This window comes from Terrapene carolina, unplaced genomic scaffold (assembly GCF_002925995.2).
Source record: "Terrapene carolina triunguis isolate 2854851 unplaced genomic scaffold, T_m_triunguis-2.0 Scaffold580, whole genome shotgun sequence".
NCBI classification, from domain to species: Eukaryota; Metazoa; Chordata; order Testudines; family Emydidae; genus Terrapene; species Terrapene triunguis.
This window is the reverse complement of record NW_020664931.1, coordinates 5,343,641-5,364,578: the sequence shown is the minus strand read 5'-3', so window position 1 is coordinate 5,364,578 and position 20,938 is coordinate 5,343,641. Positions and strand designations below refer to the sequence as shown.

Here is a 20,938-nt window from a genome sequence, read left to right as displayed (position 1 = left end):
GCAGGGTCCACCGCACTATAGTGACAGCAAAAAAAGACGGCGCAAATGCGCGCTGCGAGGCAGGGTACGTTACTCTACAGTGCTATACAGCCTGCCACAGGTGAGGCCCCCCCGCGTTTCAGGTGGTATCGTCCACTCCGCTGCGCCTGCGTCGGTCGGAGTTCCCGCCTGCTCCTCCGAGTCTCGCGATATCGGCCCCTCGGTGAGCGGAGAGGGCCCCTCCGTGCGGGACCGGGTCCGTGCGACCCCCACCCTCCAGGGGGCAGGGCCTGTCTGCTCCGGCTTGGCTAATGGTGGAGCCGCCCCAGCGCGTTGACTAGGGACCTGCCCGCCAGCTGCTGAAGCGACGCGCTGGGGGAAGCCGGCTCCGGCTGCTGGTTTTTTCCTTTATTACGTCTATTGAAGTCCTAAGAGTGGAAGTTGCTGCCAGAGAGATGCAGGAGTGGAAGGGACCTTGGTAGATCGTCCAGTCCTGCCCCCTGCACTGAGGCAGGATCAGGTATTCTCTAGAGATTGACCCTGACACGTGCTTGTCTAACCTGCTCTTCAAATCCTCCAGTGACAGATTCCATAACCTCCCTAGGCAATTTGTGGCAGTGCTTAACCACCCTGACAGGAAGTTCTTTTTCTTCTGATGTGTAGCATGTACCTTTGCTGCAGTTTTAGCCAATTACTTGTCCTGGCCTTGTGGTGCAGCCCCTGACCCAGCGCCCCAGCTGGATCACTGGAGCAGGGCCGAGCTGCTGGTGCGGCGCGAGGGCTGCAGTTTGCCCACCCCTGAATTAGAGAATTGGTCTGAAATTAACAAAATAAACTTAAATAAAGACAAGTGCAAAGTACTACACTAGGAAGAAAAAGTCAAATTAACAACTACAAAATGGAGAATAACTAACTAGGTGGTAGTACTGTTGAAAAGGATCTGGAAGTTATCGTGTATCACAAATTGAATGAGTCAGCAGTGCGATGCAGTTGCCAAAAAGTCTAATATTCTGGAGCGTATTAACAGGAGTGTCATATATCAAACATTAGAAGATAATTATTTTGCTCTGCTTGGTACTGGTGAGGCCTGAGCTGGAGTACTTTGTCCAATTCTGGGTGCCACTGTTTAGGACAGATGTGGATAAATTGGATAGAGTACAGAGGAGAGCAACAAAAATAATAAAAAGTTCTAAAAACCTGACCTCTGAGGAAAGATTTTAAAAAATTGGGGTTGTTTAGTCTTGAGAAAAGAAGACTGAGGGCGGACCTGGTATAACAGTGATCCAATTTCAGGCCTGTATAAAGAGGATGGTGATCAATTCTGCATGTCCACTGAAAGGACAAAAATTTATGGGCTTAACATGCAGCAAGAGAGATTCAGGGTAGATATTTAGGAAAAGCTTTCTAACTATATAGAATCATAGAATCATAGAATATCAATGGGTAGTTAGGCTTTGGAATAGGCTTTGAAGCGTGGTTGTGGAATCCCCCTTAGTGGAGGTTTTGAAGGAGTGGTGGGACAAACACCTCTGAGGGATGTTCTAGGTTTACTACCTAAGCGCAGGGGGCTGGGATGAATGATCTCTCAAGGTCCCTTTCAGCCCTACATTTCTATGAATCTATGTTTCAGTGCAAATCAACCTTTCTTTAGGAACATATAAAAGTACAAATGTAAAACAAGATTAAAATTGATTATTTAAAGTCTGAAAACCTAAAAGTCACTTTTTAAAATTATAGTGGCCAGTATACTTTACTTCAGGTGAAGTAAAGAAAGTTGCAAGTAGCTAGTTAATAGTGGTTGATAGCCAGTCTTCTATGTTGTTGCAGTGGTAACGGAGTCTTCCATCTCTTATAACCAGTGCTAATAGACTCAGATTTTAAGGCCAGAATGGACTGCTGGCATTACTTCCAACCTTGTGTCATCTGCAGATTTTATTAGGGCACACTCACTTTTTGTGCCAGGGTCATTAATGAAAAGGTTAAATAAGATTTGTCCCATGACTGATCCCTGAGGAACTCCTCTGGTAACCTCTCTCCAGCCTTACAGTTCCCCTTTTAATATGATCTGTTGTAGTCTTCCCTTTAACCAGTTCCTTACCCACCTTTCAGTTCTCATATTAATCTCCATCTTCTCCAGTTTAATAATTTTCCATGTGGAACCGTATCAAATGCTTTACTAAAATCCAGGTAGATTAGATCTACTGCATTTCCTTTGTTTAAAAAATCAGTTATCTTTTTAAAGAAAGAAATCAGGTTGGTCTGGCACAATCTACCATTTTGTAAAAACATGTTTGACTTAAAGTAATTCCAAGCCTCGTACACATTCAGATCCTTGAGTTCTTCCGTCCAGTCCACTTCCCTAATTACTTCCCTCTATCTCAGAAGTCTATTTCCTTCCCTACTTAGGTGGAGTCCATCCCATGAGAACACTCATCGGCCAGTGAATGTCCAGACATCTAAAACCCCTCCTTATAGCACCGTTGCCAGAGCCATCTGTTGATCATCATAATTAGGGCCCTACCAATTTCATGGCCATGAAAAACGTGTTACGGACTGTGAAAAAAGTCTTACCCCGTGAAATCTGATCTCCCCAAAATCCTTCCCCTGCATGGCTGTTATGGGGGGAGATCAGACCCACCTCCACAGACAGCACAGAAGTGAGTGTGGTACACGGCTCCTATCGGGGTTCGGGGCACCTGTGTTTGGGGCTTCCACCCACCCCCTGTGGCTGCCCTCCCCCGTGCGGCTCTTGCCAGGGCTCGGGGTACTGCCTGGAGCCTCTGTTTTAGTCCGCCACTAGCTGTGACTAGCAGCTAGGAGCCCCTGGCTGGGGCGCTCCCTGCAGCATTGGGGAGATGGGACCCACTTCCAACTCTGGAGCCTCCTCCAGCTGCAGAAAACTGCAGCTGCTGCCTTCAGAGCCCATCTCTGAAGGCAGCACAGAAGTGACGGTGTCAATCCTGTGACCCCCCCCCCACAACAGCTTTGGGACACTCCCCATGATCCCCCTTCTGGGAGGGGACCCCCGCAGTTACAACAAGGTGAAATTTCAGATGTAAACATCTGAAATGGTGAATTTGACCAATTTTAAATCCTCTGGCCATGAAATTGACCAAAATGGCCATGGATTTGGTAGGGCCCTAATCATAATTGTCTTGCCTTCTCTCTTCTCCTCTAGGGACAGGTAGTATCCTACTGAAGATCACTTGAGCCTCCATATCTTTAATATATGCTTTGTTAGGTATAGGTAGGGTTCTAAACTTGGGCAAAGCCAGCTCATTTGTATTTGTGGGATTATGTCATACTTTTGTTTGCGATAGGATTTTGAATTGGTTGGGGTTTTAGTATTGAGATCTATAGCTTTAAATAACTGTCTTTGCATATTTTTTAAAACCTTGAATCCTGCAAAATGATTATCCACACATAATTTCTCTCTAAAAATACACTAGAACCTCCGAGTTATGAACACCTTGGGAATGGAGGTTGTTCGTAACTCTGAACAAAACATTATGGTAGGTCTTTCAAAAGTTTCCAACTGAACATTGACTTAATACAGCTTTGAAACTTTACTATGCAGAAGAAAAATGCTGCTTTTTCTTTTCTTTTTGTTGTTGTTAGTAGTTTAATACAATACTGTACTGTATTTACTCTTTTCTTTTTAAGTTTTGTCTCTGCTACTGCCTGATTTTGTGCTCCCAGTTCCAAATGAGGGATGTGGTTGAGTGGTCAGTTCGAAACTCTGGTCTTGGTTACTCTGAGGTTCTACTGTAGTTTTAAATTATAGAATCATAGAAATGTAGGGCTAGAAGGGACCTTGAGAGGTCATTAAGTCCAGCTACCTACACTGAGGCAGGACCAAGTAAACCTAGACCAGAGGTTCTCAAACTGTGGTCCATGGACCACCAGTGGTCCATGAGCTCGATTCAAGTGGTCTGTGGACAGTTCCCTCTAAGGTGCGCACCTTGGCAGCTGCACACAAGAAAATGAAGGGCCACCCACCTAATTAGTGGAGCCGCGCAGGCGTGGCTCCACTAATTAGGTGCCTGGACCCTGGAGAAAGATGCACATTTAAGCTGAGGTGGTGGCCTTGGGGGGGAATGGGGGTAGGTGGGAGGGGACAGTAGGGTGAGAAAAGGGGTGGTGGGAATTTGGGATGTGCAGGGCTGTGGCGGCCAGAGAAAGAGGTGACTTTCCCCAGCTCCAGGGTTGTGGCTGCCAGGGAGAGATGGCCCTCCTTCCCAGCCTCAGCTCTGTGGCTGTTGTGGGTGAGTGACCCGCCTCCTTCCCAGCTTGGGGGCTGTTGTGGTGGGGCAGAGAGGGAGAGACCCCCCCGCCCCCTTCCTTCCCAGCCCCAGCTCGGGTGCTGCCATGGCAGGGTAGAGAGGGCATATCCATCGCATTAGAAAGGTAAGACTACTGATATTAAAAGATGAGTTGTGTGCTTTTATTTGTAGAACAAAAAACATTATTATTAAGGTTTTTTTATATAGTGCGTTTATCGAAAGCGCTTTACAATAATTAGCTAACAATACAAACAACATTTGGAAAGATCATTAAGTGGTCTGCCAAGATCCTCGGCAATTTTCAAGTGGACTGTGGAAAAAAAAGTTTGAGAACCACTGACCTAGACCGTCCCTCGTAGGTGTTTGTCTCACCTCTTCTTAAAAACCTCCACTAATGGGAATTCCATAACATTCCTTGAAAGCCTATTCCAGAACTTAACTACCCTTATAGTTAAAAAGTTTTTCCTAATACACCTCTACCCCGATATAACGCGACCCGATATAACACGAATTCGGATATAATGCGGTAAAGCAGCGCTACGGGGGGGGCGGGGCTGTGCACTCCGGCGGATCAAAACAAGTTTGATATAACACGGTTTCACCTATAACGCGGTAAGACTTTTTGGCTCCCGAGGACAGCGTTGTATCGGGGTAGAGATGTATCTAACCTAAATCTGTCTTCTTGCAGATTAAGCCCATTTCCTCTTGTCTGATCCTTGGTGGACTTTGAGAAAAATTAATCACCATCCTCTTTATGATAGCCTTTAACATATTTGATGACTGTTATCAGATTCTCTACCCCCCCGTCCCCCGTCGTCTTTTCTTAAGACTTTACATGCCTGTTTTTTTAACCTTTCCTTATAGGTCAGGTTTTTGGAACCTTTTATTATTTTTGTTTCTCTCCTTTGGACTCTCTCCAATTTATCCACATGTATTCTAAAGTGTGGTGCCCAGAACTGGATAGAATACTTCAGATGAGGCCTCGCCAGTGCTAAATACAGTGTGACAATTACTTCCCAGGTCTTAAATTAAAATTAAATGAATGAAGATATCCTATCTCCTAGAACTGAAAGGTCATAGAGTCCAGCCCCCTGCCTTCACTAGCAGGACCAAGTACTGATTTTGCCCCAGATCCCTAAGTGGCCCCCTCAAGGATTGAACTCACAACCCTGGGTTTAGCAGGCCAATGCTCAAACCACTGAGCTATCCCTCCCCTAAAACACTCCTGTTAATACACTCCAAAATATTAGCCTTTTTTGCATCTGCATCACATTGTTGACTCTCATTTGTTATCCACTATAAATCACAGATTCTTTTCAGCAGTACTTCTGTCTAGCTAGTTATTCCTCATTTTGTATCTGTGCATTGATAACTCAGTATTATTTTTCAGTCAGTTGCATACCTACTTCATAATTTCATCTAGACTGTATTTCTTCAGTTTGCTCATGAGTGTCTCATGAGACTGCCTAAAGCTTTTCTAAAATCAAGATACATCATACCTACTGTTCTCCACCCCCCCCCCCATCCATCCACTAGGCCAGTAACCCAGTCAAAGAAAAAAATTAGGCTGGTTTGGCCCAGTTGAAGAAAATTGTTGATGCCCGTGACCCAACAGAGCTGAGGTTGAAGGGTTTGGGGTGTGGGAGGGGCTCAGGGCTGGGGCAGAAAGATGGGGTTCAGGGGTGAGGGCTGCAGGGTGGGGCCAGGAACGAGGGGTTCAGGGTGTGGGGAGGGCCCTGGGCTGGGGCAGAGGGTTGGGGTGTGGGAGGGGATCAGGGCTGTGGGCTGGGGGTGCAGGCTCTGGGGTGGAGCTGGTGACGAGGGGTTTGGTATGCAGGAAGGGGCTCCGGGTTTGGGGGGGCTGGGCTGGGGCAGTCGATTGAGGCGTGGGATTACTTCGGGTGGCTCCCAGTCAGCGGCGCAGCAGAGGTGTTAAAGCAGGCTTCCTGCCTGTCCTGGCACTGCGGACCGTGCTGTGCCAGCCTCCCCCAACTCCCATTGGCTGGTTCCCGGCCTGTGGGGGTGCGGAGCCAGTGCTCGGGGCGGGGGCAGTGTGCGGAGCCCCGTGGCCCTCCTGCTAGGAGCCAGACATGCTGCTGGCTGCTTCCGGGGTGCAGCACGATGTCAGAACAGGTAGGCACTAGCCTGCCTTAGCTGGGCAGCACCGCCAACGGGACTTTTAACGGCCTGGTTGGTGGTGCTGACCAGAGCTGCCGTGACCCAGTGCCTTACCTTTCGTGACCCAGTACTGGGTCGCAACCCACAGTTTGAAAACCACTGTTCTAGGTGCTTACAAATGGATTGTCTAGCAATTTGTTCCTGTATCTTTCCGGGTATCAAAGTTAGGCTGCCCCGTCGGTCAATCACTAAGTTCTCTTCCCCCCTCCCCCCTTTTTAAAGATAGGTACTAAATTTGCCCCTTCTGCAGTCCTCGGATATCTCTCATTGCATTGCTAGAAGACTGTTGAGCAGGTCATCATGAGAAATATTTTTACAGTCACGTTTATAAAACATGTTTGTAGTAACGCTGCTTTTCACTTCTGTAGGGTCTTCCATCTGAGGATCTCAAAGTACTTTACATTAATTTCCATTGAAGTCATTGTGGATAGTTCTCTGAAAACATCCACTCAATGTGCAGCTGCAGTCAAAAAAGCTAACAGAATGTTGGGAATCATTAAGAAAGGGATAGATAATAAGACAGAAAATATGATATTGTGTCTATATAAATCCATTGTATGCCCACATCCTGAATACTGTGTGCAGATATGGTCGCCCCATCTCGAAAAAGATATATTGGAAAAGGTTCAGAAAAGGGCAACAAAAATTATTAGGGGTATGGAACGACTTCCATATGAGGAGAGATTAAGAAGACTGGGACTTTTCAGCTTGGAAAAGAGACGACTAAGGGGAGATACGATAGAGGTCTGTAAAATCATGACTGGTGTGGAGAAAGTAAATAAGGAAGTGCTATTTACTCCTTCTCATAACACAAGAACGAGGGGTTACCAAATGAAATTAATAGGCAGCAGTTTAAAACAAACAAAAGGAAGTATTTCTTCACACAACGCCCAGTCAACTTGTGAAACTCCTTGCCAGAGGATGTTGTGAAGGCCAAGACTTTAACAGGGTTCAAAAAAGAACTAGATAAATTCATGGAGAATAGGTCCATCAATGGCTGTTAGCCAGGATGGGCAGGGATGGTGTCCTTAGCCTCTGTTTGCCAGAAGCTGGGAATGAGCGACAGGGAATGGATCACTTGAAGATTACCTGTTCTTTTCAGTCCCTCTGGGTCACCTGGCACTGGCCACTGTTGGAAGACAGGATACTGGGCTAGATGGACCTTTGGTCTGACCCAGTATGGCTGTTCTTATTTTAAGTCAACAATAGCTGTTAATTGCTCGTCAGTTTTGAAAATTAGGACAGTTACTTAGGTGCCTGAAAATAGAGCTTAGGCACTTTGGGAACTCATTTTTAAAAGTCTTGGCCACTGATTCTGCAAAGGACTCAAACTTCTATCATGCCATAGCTCTTTTGGCACAAAGCAGCTTGCTCTCAACACCATGTGGTACTGGATCATGAGTGGTAAATGTCACACTTGTATGGACAATGTCTTATGACATGGGGGGGCTCTCCTGTGTATGTAAGTTTAGCAACATCGTATGAACTGTTTTGATGTTCTCAAAGAAATTGGTCAAGATGGAAGCCCACCAGTGGGACAATGTGGGGAAGCCTGTACTTTCACTGACTTTGCTATATTATATAGCAAAATATAAGACAGGGTTGTCAGGTCAACACCTTTCATGAGCACTATATTTATGTCACATAAAAAATACGATATTCAGATTCCCTCTAAGATTTTAAAGGCATATTGTTTCTGGAGTGTTAATATGATATTACAATGAGTTGAAAGAAAAATAATCAGGCTTAAACAGTTGTACAGAAATAATGTATCTGTGGGCACGTCTATACTTACCTCCGGGTGCGGCGGTAAGCAATCGATCTTCTGGGATCAATTTATCGTGTCTTGTCTAGACGCGATAAATCGATCCCGGATCGATCCCGGAAGTGCTTGCCGTCGACGCCAGTACTCCTGCTCCGCGAGAGGAGTACGCGGAGTCAACGGGGGAGCCTGCCTGCCGCGTCTGGACCCGCGGTAAGTTTGAACTAAGGTACTTCGACTTCAGCTACGTTATTAATGTAGCTGAAGTTGCGTATCTTAGTTCGAAGTGGGGGGTTAGTGTGGACCAGGCCTTTGTTCCTTAAGGACCAGGGTGCTAACATAGTATTCCAAAGAATGCTTGGCTAGCTTTGGATATTAAATACAGTACATGAAGAATGTGTTGTACACTTTACATTGAACCATAGGTTTATTAGCAGGCTGTGCACTGTGCTTTCTTAACTACTTGATTTTTTACCTATTTTTCTCTGTTCTAAGTGGAAGAAAACCTGCTCCTTTCATGACTGAAAACCGTTCTATTTTGATGAGAAAACCGCTACTGATACTTTAAAATAAAAACTTTGCAATCATTATGCACAAGAACAGGTTTTTTGAGTGGAGGTGTTGTTTTCATTTCTGTGTATGTGGGATTTATGTACTTAACTTCTATTTGCATTAATGGGAGGTAAATATGTAATTTCCCTGTCTTCTGGATGAAAATAGGCTGTGTGCTTCTTAGTATGTATTCCTTGCTCTCCAATACATTCATGAGGGCCCTAAGTGAGCAAAAAAGTCAATTATGGTAGAAATAACAGATTTTAAAATTCAATTATTTTCTGATGATTTTCTCCAAGGCCATTTAATATTTTGTTAATAGGATTTATAAGTACATCCCAGCTCAAAAGGAGGTAAGCTTTATATAAAGTGTAACTTAAGCCTTAGAGTTTAGTATGTGATTCTATTATTGTACGCTATTTACCAGCAAGATTTTGTCTGTAGAAATAAATAGATATGTACTTGGCATTTCAAAGGAGTCATGTTACATATGTTTTTCCCTTTCTTCAGGTACACTTTGTCGATGTCAAAAGTACTTCAAGGAGAAAGCCATAACCAAGACATTTCGCATATGAATCTTGATAATGACAGCTCAAGAAAAATAAATTGGGGATTGTTGGTCACTGGCATTGTTGGTGGGACATTGGTGGTACTGTATGCTGTTGCCACTCCATTCATAACTCCAGCACTGAGAAAAATTTGCCTTCCTTTTGTACCTGCAACTTCAACTCAGATTGAAAATGTTTTGAAAATGTTACAGTACAGAAGTGGATCTCTGGTTGACATAGGTAGCGGCGATGGACGTATTGTAAGTTATAAAACTCTGGCTCCTCTAAATTCATGTACATCAAATAGTGTTAAAGAAGTGAGCTACTGTAGTAGATATTTTCCATTATGCAACCCTTTTTCCTGGTATTTGTGAAGGTTCTGTACCCTGTGTTAAGTTTTCCTCCCCGTCCCACAAAAATTCAGACAAAATCAATTGGACTGTTTTTAAGAGTATATATTACAGGCTTCAGAATGTTTGACACTTATTCAGGAATACCTTTGGGCAAATAATGAAAATAGTACTCTTCAAATAATATGAAAGTGTCAGGTTATTTGAATATGTTTGTGAATTTTTTTTATAGTGCATAATGGAAAAAATTTGCATTAACTAATTGATATGGAAAACTTCAAAATGTGTGGAATAAACTATTTAAATATTTGACTAGTTTTATTCAGGAACAAAATATTTACTTTCTTAATCTTTTCTACTTTTCTAATACAGAATTTTTTAATTTTATTTTTACATGATTTGAGTCATTTTGTTATTTAAAGATACTTGTCAAGTAGTTTAAATCCTACATATTGCATATCTTGAAAGTTGCTAATTTTGTTACCATATATTCCCCTGATTAATCTATATTGTTTTTAATTATCCCCCTCTGAAAAATGAGGGCATGGATGCACAGCTTTATTTGTGTGTGAGATTTACAGTATATTTTCTTTATTTAAAAAATTAGATGGAGAGTGAGAGTGATTCATGCTACAGATCAATAAATACAGCAGACTTGGGAACAAAACGTATTTTCCTTACTAGATTAGTTTGCCCAACTGAGTTCAGTGGGATTACTCATATCAGTACACCAAGGAGAATTTAACTCATTGAAAGACATTTGCTAAATTATCAGGCAATTTTAAATCTTGAAAATGTATTGTCTAAACTAAGCAACAGAGGGTCCTGTGGCACCTTTAAGACTAACAGAAGTATTGGAAGCATAAGCTTTCGTGGGTAAGAACCTCACTTCTTCAGATGCAAGTAATGGAAATTTCCAGAGGCAGGTATAAATCAGTATGGAGATAACGAGGTTAGTTCAATCAGAGAGGGTGAGGTGCTCTGCTAGCAGATGAGGTGTGAACACCAAGGGAGGAGAAACTGCTTCTGTACTTGGATAGCCATTCACAGTCTTTGTTTAATCCTGATCTGATGGTGTCAAATTTGCAAATGAACTGGAGCTCAGCAGTTTCTCTTTGGAGTCTGGTCCTGAAGTTTTTTTGCTGTAAGATGGCTACCTTTACATCTGCTATTGTGCGGCCAGGGAGGTTGAAGTGTTCTCCTACAGGTTTTTGTATATTGCCATTCCTGATATCTGACTTGTGTCCATTTATCCTCTTGCATAGTGACTGTCCAATTTGGCCAATGTACATAGCAGAGGGGCATTGCTGGCACATGATGGCATATATAACATTGGTGGACGTGCAGGTGAATGAGCCGGTGATGTTGTAGCTGATCTTGTTAGGTCCTGTGATGGTGTTGCTGGTGTAGATATGTGGGCAGAGTTGGCATCGAGGTTTGTTGCATGGGTGGGTTCCTGAGTTAGAGTTGTTATGGTGCGGTGCGTGGTTGCTGGTGAGAATATGCTTAAGGTTGGCGGGTTGTCTGTGGGCGAGGACTGGCCTGCCTCCCAAGGTCTGTGAAAGTGAGGGATCATTGTCCAGGATGGGTTGTAGATCACTCAGTGTTGGTAGGTCACTTTGTATTTTTGATCTTAGGTGAGTGCATGTACGTGTATAGTGTTTACTGCTATGCCCCTGGCCAATTGTACATTTAATTCACAGGTAAGTCACTGAAACTACTTGCATGCTTAAAATTGAGCATATGGATATGTCATGGCAGTATGGGGGCCTTATGCTCTGATCCAGCAAATACTCCTGTGCTTAACTTCACTACCATGAGTAGTTCTGTTGATTTCAGTGGGGCTTCTCATGATACTCAAGTTAAGCACATGTGTAAGTGTTTGTTTGCAGATTGGGGCTTTAGTATTCAAGCAGCCAAAGGTGGATAAACACAACTAATAAAGACATATGGGGGGGGGGGTTCTGCTGTTAAGAGAATAGTATAATTTTATTATGTTTCCTGCAAGCACAATTCTATCATAAATAGTGTCCTACTGTAGTTTATTCTGGCCCTGAATGAAGAGTACTTTGTCTTTTTGTAGGTGATAGCAGCTGCAAAAGAAGGATTCAAAGCTGTTGGTTATGAATTAAATCCCTGGCTAGTCTGGTACTCCAGATATCGTGCTTGGAGAGAAGGGATGCATCATAATGCCAAATTTTATATTTCAGATTTGTGGAAGGTATGTGTTCTGTGAAAAAGCCCTATAGAAATCAAAGTACACCGCTATCTCGATATAATGCGACCCGATATAACACGAATTCGGCTATAACGCGGTAAAGCAGTGCTCCAGGGGGGCGGGGCTGCGCACTCCAGTGGATCACAGCAACTTCAATATAACGCAGTTTCACCTATAACGCTGTAAGATTTTTTGGCTCCTGAGGACAGCGTTGTATCGAGGTAGAGGTGTATGTAATAATAATTTCACTGGGAATTACAAGTGATCAATTTGAAAACACACAGCTGCAGATAATATAATTATTAAAAAAACCAACTATGCTAAAATAATGTTAATGTTATACATATAGGCATTCAAAAGTCAGGAAATACCAAAGGTAAAGATGCAAAGCTAATGTGCTCATGCATTATGATGCAGATATTAATTAGATAATCACACTGTTTCTCAAATAATACCCTATATCATATAATATTTTCTACAACTTTAAATATGCTAATGTATAAAAATATATAGTTTCTACAACTTTAACTAGATTATTTTGTATTATTTGAGAATAGTGTAGTATTATGTAACTGATTCATGTGCACAAGGGAAAAGAGTTATGGTTCCACTGGCAAGTTCAACTTTAGCATTTACTGACTTGAGTATGCTACTGTGCAGCCTCAACATTCTCTTATTGCAGTATTTTTTTTTAAATAATGGAAGTTTCAGGTATTTCTTGTAAAGAAAAGGAAAGAAAAATTTTTTATAATCTGGAATTATTTTATTAGACACCACTGGAATGTTGTCCCCCATAATGTGCTCTTTCAAGCCCTGATACAGCAAAGTACACAAGCACATGCTAACTATGACTACTCACTAGCTTAAATGCTTTGTTGTTTTTTTGTCCTCAGATATACTCCCTTTGCAAGGGCTCTTTTGGAGCCCTGATTCATTGAGTATTTTGCTCACATTTAAGTACTTACTGAATGAGGCTGGGTGCTACAAAGTCCTGCCTTAGACAGATCTTAATCCTGCATTCACTGAAATCAGTGGCAAGGCTATTCTCTGTAATAGTGCAGGATCAGGCCTCAATGGGCACTGTATAAGAAGTGCATGTTCATATGCAGCTTCCTTATTGTGCATACATGTCATGTAGCACTATCTTTCATTTTATATGTGTATATAATATGTGCGCATGCGCGTGCACTCAATCCATTTTTGAACAGAGCTGTTTTAAAGCAACGTAGTACGGTTTGATTTTGTTCAAAAACCTCATAATTCAGATGAATCAGAATAATTTTCTATCAGAACACTGAGCTCTGGTCAAGTGAAAAATTAATTATCTGCAAGAATTCAGTTTACCTACCCCTTGCTGTTTCAGCCATTGAGCGATAAAGAAAAAGAATGGCAAGAATTTTATAGACTGGGAAAAGTGTATCTCTCCCCCCCAGATCAATTATTTTTGAATGAGAGTTTTTAAAAAAAATCACCTTAAGGCAGAGAACTGACCCAGATAATTCCTTCCCAATAATTAAAAACTGCAGAAAGTTGTGAGGGACTCAAAACACAGACGTGGAATAGAAATGGTTAGTCAGTTTTAACTCTAGATATATTGCTAAAGACTTAATTGACAGGTGGCAAAGTTAGGATGTTTTCCTTAGGGATAAGAACAGGAGTAAAAATGAGTAAACTTGTGCAACTTCTCTGAATTGATTAATATTCTGGAACTTAGGGCCAGAGCCTTGGTGACATTGAAGCAGTTTTGTGCTACTCAATTGGTGCAAAGCTACCCTGTGTTGGGGAATCCTTGGCTATGTTAAGCTGGTGTAGTGGCTTCTGTATCATTTCCTGTCCTTGTCCCTGGGGTAGGAGGCCTGGCTGTGAAAAAGGGTGTGAATAAAGGGAAGACTATTATTACTAACATTCCCTCCAGTATCCACTCATATTATAAATATTAATTGTTCACAATGACGGTAATATATAATTTTTTTTAATAGGTTAGCTTTTGCCAGTATACAAATGTTGTTGTTTTTGGGGTACCTCAAATGGTAAGTCTTTTTTCATTCTTTCATTGTATTTATTGTGTTTTATGACCATAATAGCAAGGCATTCAGCATAGAGATATTGATCTGTAAAGTGAGTCCACTTATCAGGACCTTTGACATTCAAGTCATTGGTTTGACAAAATGCTGATTATAGTTTATAGACTAAATAATACAACCTGTTGTTACAACTTGAAACTTGTGCAGATGATATAAATCTCAATTGTCTATCTGTTCTGAAATTCCAATTTGTGCACTGCCTCATGAAGTCCAAATTCCAATATAGTTCAGAACCATAGTTCTGTGAACTCTTACAAACAGCTTAAACTGCTTGAAAAGTTAATGGAATGTTCAAAATTCCATTTTGAAATTCCAATTTCCATTTAATCATTGAAATTGATCATTCTCCAGATTTTCAGTAAAATAGTTTTCAGGGAGGATGAGTATTGACTAGTTTCAACTCACTTCTGTGGACTTATATGGTAAAGAGCAGAGTATTGAACTTTGATTATGCACTTTTCAAAAACTGAAAGTACCTCAGTGGTGTATCAGTTCGTAGTTCTGCAATAGTCTTCAGTTGCCTTTGTAAAGATTAGTAAGATGGGGTGCTTTTAATATAATTGCTAGTTTGCAGAGCATACAGGGAAATTGTTTTTCACTTTGAGAAAGCTGTGTATCACCCATAATGTCAAGTTCCAGATGAAATTGTATGGCTTTTTAAAATTACTGTGAAAATGGTATTTCTAGAGAGACCACTTTTATGGTACAGTAGATGGACTTATTCAAACTTTAAAATTCATTTTTGTGTTTTTTTCAAGGGCTATTTGGTTGTATTTTCTTGCCCTTTGAAGGAAAATGTAAAAATATAAGATTTCTTTATTCCATTTACATACTTTTATGTCAGTAGTATTATAAGAGCACTTGCTTTGTATGTGTTATGAATGCACTGAGATATCTCCATTTCACTCCCCCATTAACGTTTGTAAGTAGTTTCATTCCTTAGGGCAGGCGACTGTGTGGGATGGAATGTGTAAAGAGTTTATGCCAGAGCAGTGTGTTATATGGTCATAGTGTAAAATGGGAACAGTGTGTGATAAAATATTGTTGTAACATAAACAGGGAGTCACAGTAGGAAGCATAATAATACCTACATTCTGTTTTGTTTTCTGTCCTTTTTTTCTCTTGTAGGGAATAGGACTAAAAGCTTATCTTATTCAGACACCAACCACAGCACTCTCATTTTGAAAACTGTGTATTTTAAAATGTAGTTTTATTTCTACTTCTGTAGTTGGCATATTGAAGGAAAGTCTGCATTATCAAGTGTTCCAGCAGTTTTATTGTATGCATTCCCAAGAGACTGGGTAATAACCCAGCCATTTTGGTTGATTTACTGCAGTGTAGCAATCTTTGTTCCAGGAGAGGGCAGCAGATGCCTTTGTTACAGGGATATCTGTAATTACAAAACAAAGTGTTCAGTTGCATGATTTTGACAAGACTGTCATGTAGTAATTGTTCTTTGAAGCAGTTAATTTGTGAAGAAATTAGACCACCCTTTCTGAACTGAGTGATATTATGATCACACTCTGGTTCACTTGCCAGTACAAATATGAATTTGCAATTAGAAATTCTGTAGTCGCATTGCAGAATCTCTAAGGGCAAAGGTGCAGAGGCAGGAAGACTATTTGGCAAATAAGAAGTTAACAGTTGCACAGAAAAACAAATGTGAACAAATTGATTAGACATATGTGTTTGGAACAAACTTCAGAATTAGTAGCAGCCTAAGATGAGGTAAATTAGTCATTGTTGCTATCTGGCCTAATAAGGGAGAAGGAAGAGCCACAACATTTGCGAAGAAAAGAGTATTTTACTTCTTTCATCCAATATTGTGGTGGGTTTTTTGGTTTTTTTTTTTTTTTTCCTTAATCCCTCCAGTAATAAAATACTTTTTGGTATGATCACAAATGTTGCCATAAATGCAATGGGCCCAAATGTCTGAAGTAAATGCTGAGGGCCTTCTTATGGTTGTGGAATGCCCCCATTGACTTGAGTATCGTGGTTGTGAGAGCCCAGCCTCAGGATGCTTTGTAACACATTTTCTCTCTCATTTTTTCTGTGGATGAATATATCTTATTACTTATAGAAAGGTCAGTTACAATGTTGGCCTAGTTTGAAGCCATGAGCATATTACTTTTTTTCTATTTAATGTCTAAGACTAACTTACAAAGACAGGGCCTGGATTTATTGATCCACAGGCCACACAGCAAGACCTCTGTTCCCACATGCTTTCTTTGAAGGAGAGGGTCGATCAGTATATGCGTGTGGGTGGATTGAAGGGTGAGGATCTTATCTGTGGTGGATGGAGATGTTTTGTGATATTGGGTGAACTGAAAGAGAACTTTGGGATGGGTTGGGGAAATTTTTTTAAACATGTTAATCCAGTGAAAATTTTGTATATATTTTATAATATATTTGTATAGTGCCTATTGCTTTAGTGTCTGTTAAGCTGAAGTAAATAAATCTATGAGCATGTGCTGGCACAAAATAAAAATCAGCATCCTTCTATAAAAACCCAATTATCTAAACCAGGGGTTGGCAACCTTTCAGAAGTGGTGTGCCGAGTCTTCATTTATTCACTTTAATTTAAGGTTTCACGTGCCGGTAATACATTTTAACGTTTTTTAGAAGGTGTCTCTCTCTAAGTCTATGTTATATAACTAAACTGTTGTTGTATGTAAAGTAAACAAGGTTTTCAAAATGTTTAAGAAGCTTCATTTAAAATTAAATTAAAATGCTGATCTTACGCCGTCAGCCTGCTCAGCCCGCTTCCAGCCTGGGGTTCTGTTCACCTAGGCCGGCAGTGGGCTGAGCGGGGCCTGCAGCCGGGATGCCGGCTGGCAAACGACTGGCAGCCGGGACCCCAGACCTGGGGGGGCGTTCAGAGGTCAGGGCAGAAGGCTGGGTGTATGTGGGGTTCAGGGCAGAGGGCGGTGGGGATGTGGGGGGTTCAGGGCAGAAGACTGGGGGTGTGGGGGGATTCAGGGGTAAGGGCAGAAGACTGGGGGTGTGGGGGGATTCAGGGGTCAGGGCAGAGGGCTGAGGGGGGGTGGCGGTGCAGGGCAGAAGGCTGGGTGGGGGGGGTGCAGGGCAGAAAGCTGGTGTAGGGGGTGTGTGGAGGTGCAGGGCAGAAGGCTGGGTGTGGGGGGGAGGTTCAGGGCAGAGGGCTGGGGTGCTCAGCTCGTGGGGGTGCTCCCAGCTCCCTGCCCTGAGCGGCTCATGTCAGGGGGCTGGGAGGGATATGCCCTATTCCACCCCCTTCCCCAAGGCCCGTCCCTACCTCTGTCTGCCTGCTCTACGGAGCAGTGAGCATGCTGCCGTTCGGCTCAGCTCCCCCTCGCAAGGGCCATCGGCGCGGGGAGGGGGAGGGGCAGGGGCAGGGGCCGGAATGCACCAAGCTGTGGGAAGAAGCGGGGGAGGGGGGAAGCTTGGCTGCTGCAGGACCAAGCTTCCCCCCCCCCCCCCGGCGTAGTACGTTCCTGCCCCTCCTCCTCCTCCTCCTCCTCTCACCGGGCAGGCAGCATGCCACTCAAAATCGGCTCGCGTGCCGTAGGTTGCCGACCCCTGATCTAAACAGTCAATGTCTGAGACATTTATTGTTACTAATAATTTTATGGGTAAATTCCAGTTTATTTTAAGATCTTTTATATCTGTACTTTGTCAGTTGAGGGATAAAAGTTATAACTGGGTTACAATTAATGAATTTATATAACTCTCAAACATAATTATGCCTGATATTATGCAGACATGACACACAACCACTTCGTATTCTGTATATTAAGAATTAGATTAGTTGCATATTTATGCATGCTTTAGTGATTTAATTTCTATACAGAATTGGCTCCTTTATTTTCAGGTTTATCTTGGCTCAGTCTGAGATTCTAATGTCATTTTAAAATAATGGAAACTATAAGAAATATCAACATGAATGTTCACAATCATTCTTTGTATGAACAAAATCAGAGTATGGGACAGTACATTATTTTAAAGTTCTCTTTGGTACATTTTAAGTTATTAATGTCATTGCCTCAAAGGAAATGATCCATTTGAAACTTTAATTTAGCTATTAATAGAATTATTATAACAGGTATTCTGCAGCTGTAGAAAAGTTTTTGATAGTGGACGCTATTTACAACCTTTGATAACGTTTCTCTAAATTTGTCTTCTGGTCCTAGTGAAAGAATGTCTTATTGTCTGACTGAGGCCACTGATGACATGGAGAATCCCATATAAAACATTTTTTGTATTTTTGAGAAACTTTGGTTCCTTTTAACAGAATTTGTATTTGTGATTTGTGGCTTTTTAAACTTATTTATATGCATAAATTAGTCTTTTCTTCTTTGACGCATGGTCATTATTTTAGAAAATAAAAAGAAAATAAATTATAGTAGATAAAAAGAAATACTTTTCCACACAGCACTACAGCTAGTCTGTATAACTCACTGCCACAAGCAGATTTTGAGGCAAAAATCTAAACAGTTAAACTTGGATAGGTATATGCATACCATGAGCCCTTTTCTGAGCCAGGATACAAATTAGAAGGTCTGTCAGCCTTCTTGCTTCAGGTCATAAAGTGGTGCGCATCTGGGGTTAGGAAGGAATTCCTTTTAGGTCTAGGTACGTTTTGGATCTTTTTCACTTTCCTCTGAGCATCTGGTATAAGTTATTGTTGGAGGTAAAATGACCAATTAGACGAACCATTGGTCTGTTCTGGTCAGGCAAATCCTATTTTCTTTGTCCCTGACTATATACTCAGCCTTCTGCAAGTGGAGGGAAGCTGGATTGAGTGGATCTCGGGCCAGAGGGTTGTAGGTGTAAGGGGAGTTATGCATATTGGCCCTGTGCTATTGTGGGAGGGATTAACCTGCACAAGGTGAGAGGGTAGACCCAAGGGGACTGGCCTTTCTGTAGCATTGTTTCCTCTTCAACCACAATATTATTCAGTAACTCCACCTTCCAACCCCCACTCCTGTTGATTTGATCATTAGCCATCAGGGATCCGTTGACTTCTCCAAAAGCTGCCATAGGGGCATGAAGCAGCTTAGAGGCACTCTCCAAGATGTGTATGGATCCTGGAACATCATAAAACTTTAGGGGTCTGAAACCACATGGATGTTCCATAGAGGGTCAAACCCCACCCCCAGTCCAGTGAGCTGGATTAAATTGAGTCAAAACGTGTGGAGTATCCTGTCCCCCTACACAAGTTTTTCCCTGTAGAGGATGATCTAGCTCCCAATAAATGTGATATTTAAGTTCTAAAAAGTTATGTAAACTTAAAACTTTCTTGATTTTACCATTAATCAGAATAAATTAAAGACCGTGATCTGGCTTCATATACTGTGTACCTGCACATCAAAGTTCGCATATGACCCTGCATCATGGAAGCTTTCTAAGACTAAAACAGGGATCTTCAAGCCTTGGATTAGTTTTGAGTGCCTGAAGTAGTTTCAAGTGGGAACGCTTCTGTCTTGCACACCATCTGAAGGGCTTTTGTTGTTGCTCCACAGATGCCACAGTTGGAGAAGAAGCTTGAAGAAGAACTTGATCACAATGCCAGAGTTGTTGCCTGCCGTTTTCCTTTCCCACATTGGATGCCAGATCATACTACTGGAGAAGGAATAGACGTGGTGTGGGCCTATGATTCAAAGGCTTTCAAAGGAAATGAAAAGACACGCTCAGAAACTGTGCAAAAGATGCATCCTTTGTAAGATTTCAGGTTAAAAAATGTTGTTGGCGCTAACTTTAAATGGTGACCATCTGATTTGGTTCTTAGTATACTTAAAGTGGTGGGAGGATAACAATAAGTAACACTGAATGTTTCTCAAACCCATTTCATTGTCAGAATGTCTTGTGGTGTTAAGCAAAACTGCACTGTAGTCTTATTTTATATGACAGCAAAGCGAAGGCCAGTAAAATGTAGACAAGGTATACCATGGAAAAATGCAAAAAAGATTTGTATGCATTGATTACAAGAAGAAATTAAAGAAATTTTGTTAGCATTTTTTAAAAAAATACTATCTTTTACATGAAAAGTGGTAGGATGCAGAAAGGGTTCAGTAGTGTTAAGGACACACACAGAGCATTTAGTTTACTAATAAAGTTATTTTTAACTGTTTTTGGTCTGGTCCTCTTGAGCTCTCCTCATTGGTGCTCATAAGCTTATTTATTACTTTTGGGTATCCAGAAGTGGTTGGCAAGCTGCTTTGCAGAAACAAGTAATGACTTGGAGTCTAAAACTCAAAGTGCAAAGCAGTGGAGTCATTAACACATCTATAAGATTAGTGTAAAATGTTAGCACTCTGATCTGACGGCAAGTTGCAGCTACCTTACTCTCACTGGACTTAATTGTGCAAGGCAGTGCAGAATCAGGCCCATAGCCCTGCACCTGAGTAGCTTACATTCTAAATTCAGATTGACAAACAAGTGAGGGTCATAGAGGGAAGAGGAAGGACCTGGGTTACAATATCAAGCTAACCCAGCGACTCAGTAGGGCATATACACCTCTTGATAGCCTCGTTAAATTGAATCGTTTTAGGCAAAATTGCAGAAATGATGATTTAGGAGAGACTTCTACTGGTATAGGTGTTTGCAAATTTTCAAGACTTTCCTTACACCAGAGTCACTCTCTCTGTTGACAAATGAGACAAAACAAAGGACTTCAAGGTGACCTGGGGAGAAAAAATATCTGTGTCCTTTCTGCTGCTTTATCATGTATCAAAAAGGCCTGAAAATCCACACACACCCCTTCCAATTTTTGTAGAGGGGCATTTTGGAAGACTGGAGAGCTAGTGTGAGATCAGAGGAGATTGAAATCTGCAACTGGGAGAGAGAGAGAATTTTTTTCACAGTATTTAAAACTCTTTGAATTTAGTTTGGTGGCACCTTAAAGATTAACAGATTTATTTGGGCATAAGCTTTCGTGGGTAAAAAAACCCCCACTTCTTCAGATGCATGGAGTGAAAATTACAGATACAGGCATATTATATGTAA

The 20,938-nt window shown here is 41.8% G+C and overlaps 1 protein-coding gene across 2 annotated transcripts; it reads left to right on the top strand.

Annotated features, from left to right (window-relative positions):
• Window positions 1-26: 26 nt before the first annotated feature.
• On the top strand, window positions 27-20,023 carry ATPSCKMT (ATP synthase c subunit lysine N-methyltransferase). 2 transcript variants are annotated; one of them, XM_029913305.1, is made up of 4 exons: window positions 27-100; window positions 9,265-9,562; window positions 11,736-11,873; window positions 19,456-20,023. In XM_029913305.1, the coding sequence occupies exons 2-4, from the start codon at window positions 9,278-9,280 to the stop codon at window positions 19,654-19,656; spliced, it is 624 nt and encodes a 207-aa protein (XP_029769165.1). In that variant the 5' UTR covers window positions 27-100; window positions 9,265-9,277; the 3' UTR covers window positions 19,657-20,023. The 2 variants fall into 2 exon arrangements, with proteins under 2 accessions (XP_029769165.1, XP_024055228.1); XM_024199460.3 differs by lacking the exon at window positions 27-100 and adding an exon at window positions 193-499.
• Window positions 20,024-20,938: the final 915 nt, after the last annotated feature.

Coding starts and splice junctions, on each gene's coding strand:
- ATPSCKMT (XM_029913305.1), top strand. CDS start 9,278: ATGTCAAAAGTACTTCAAGGAGAAAGCCATAACCAAGACATTTCGCAT. Junction 9,563..11,735: donor GTAGCGGCGATGGACGTATT/GTAAGTTATAAA, acceptor GTCTTTTTGTAG/GTGATAGCAGCTGCAAAAGA. Junction 11,874..19,455: donor ATATTTCAGATTTGTGGAAG/GTATGTGTTCTG, acceptor GTTGCTCCACAG/ATGCCACAGTTGGAGAAGAA.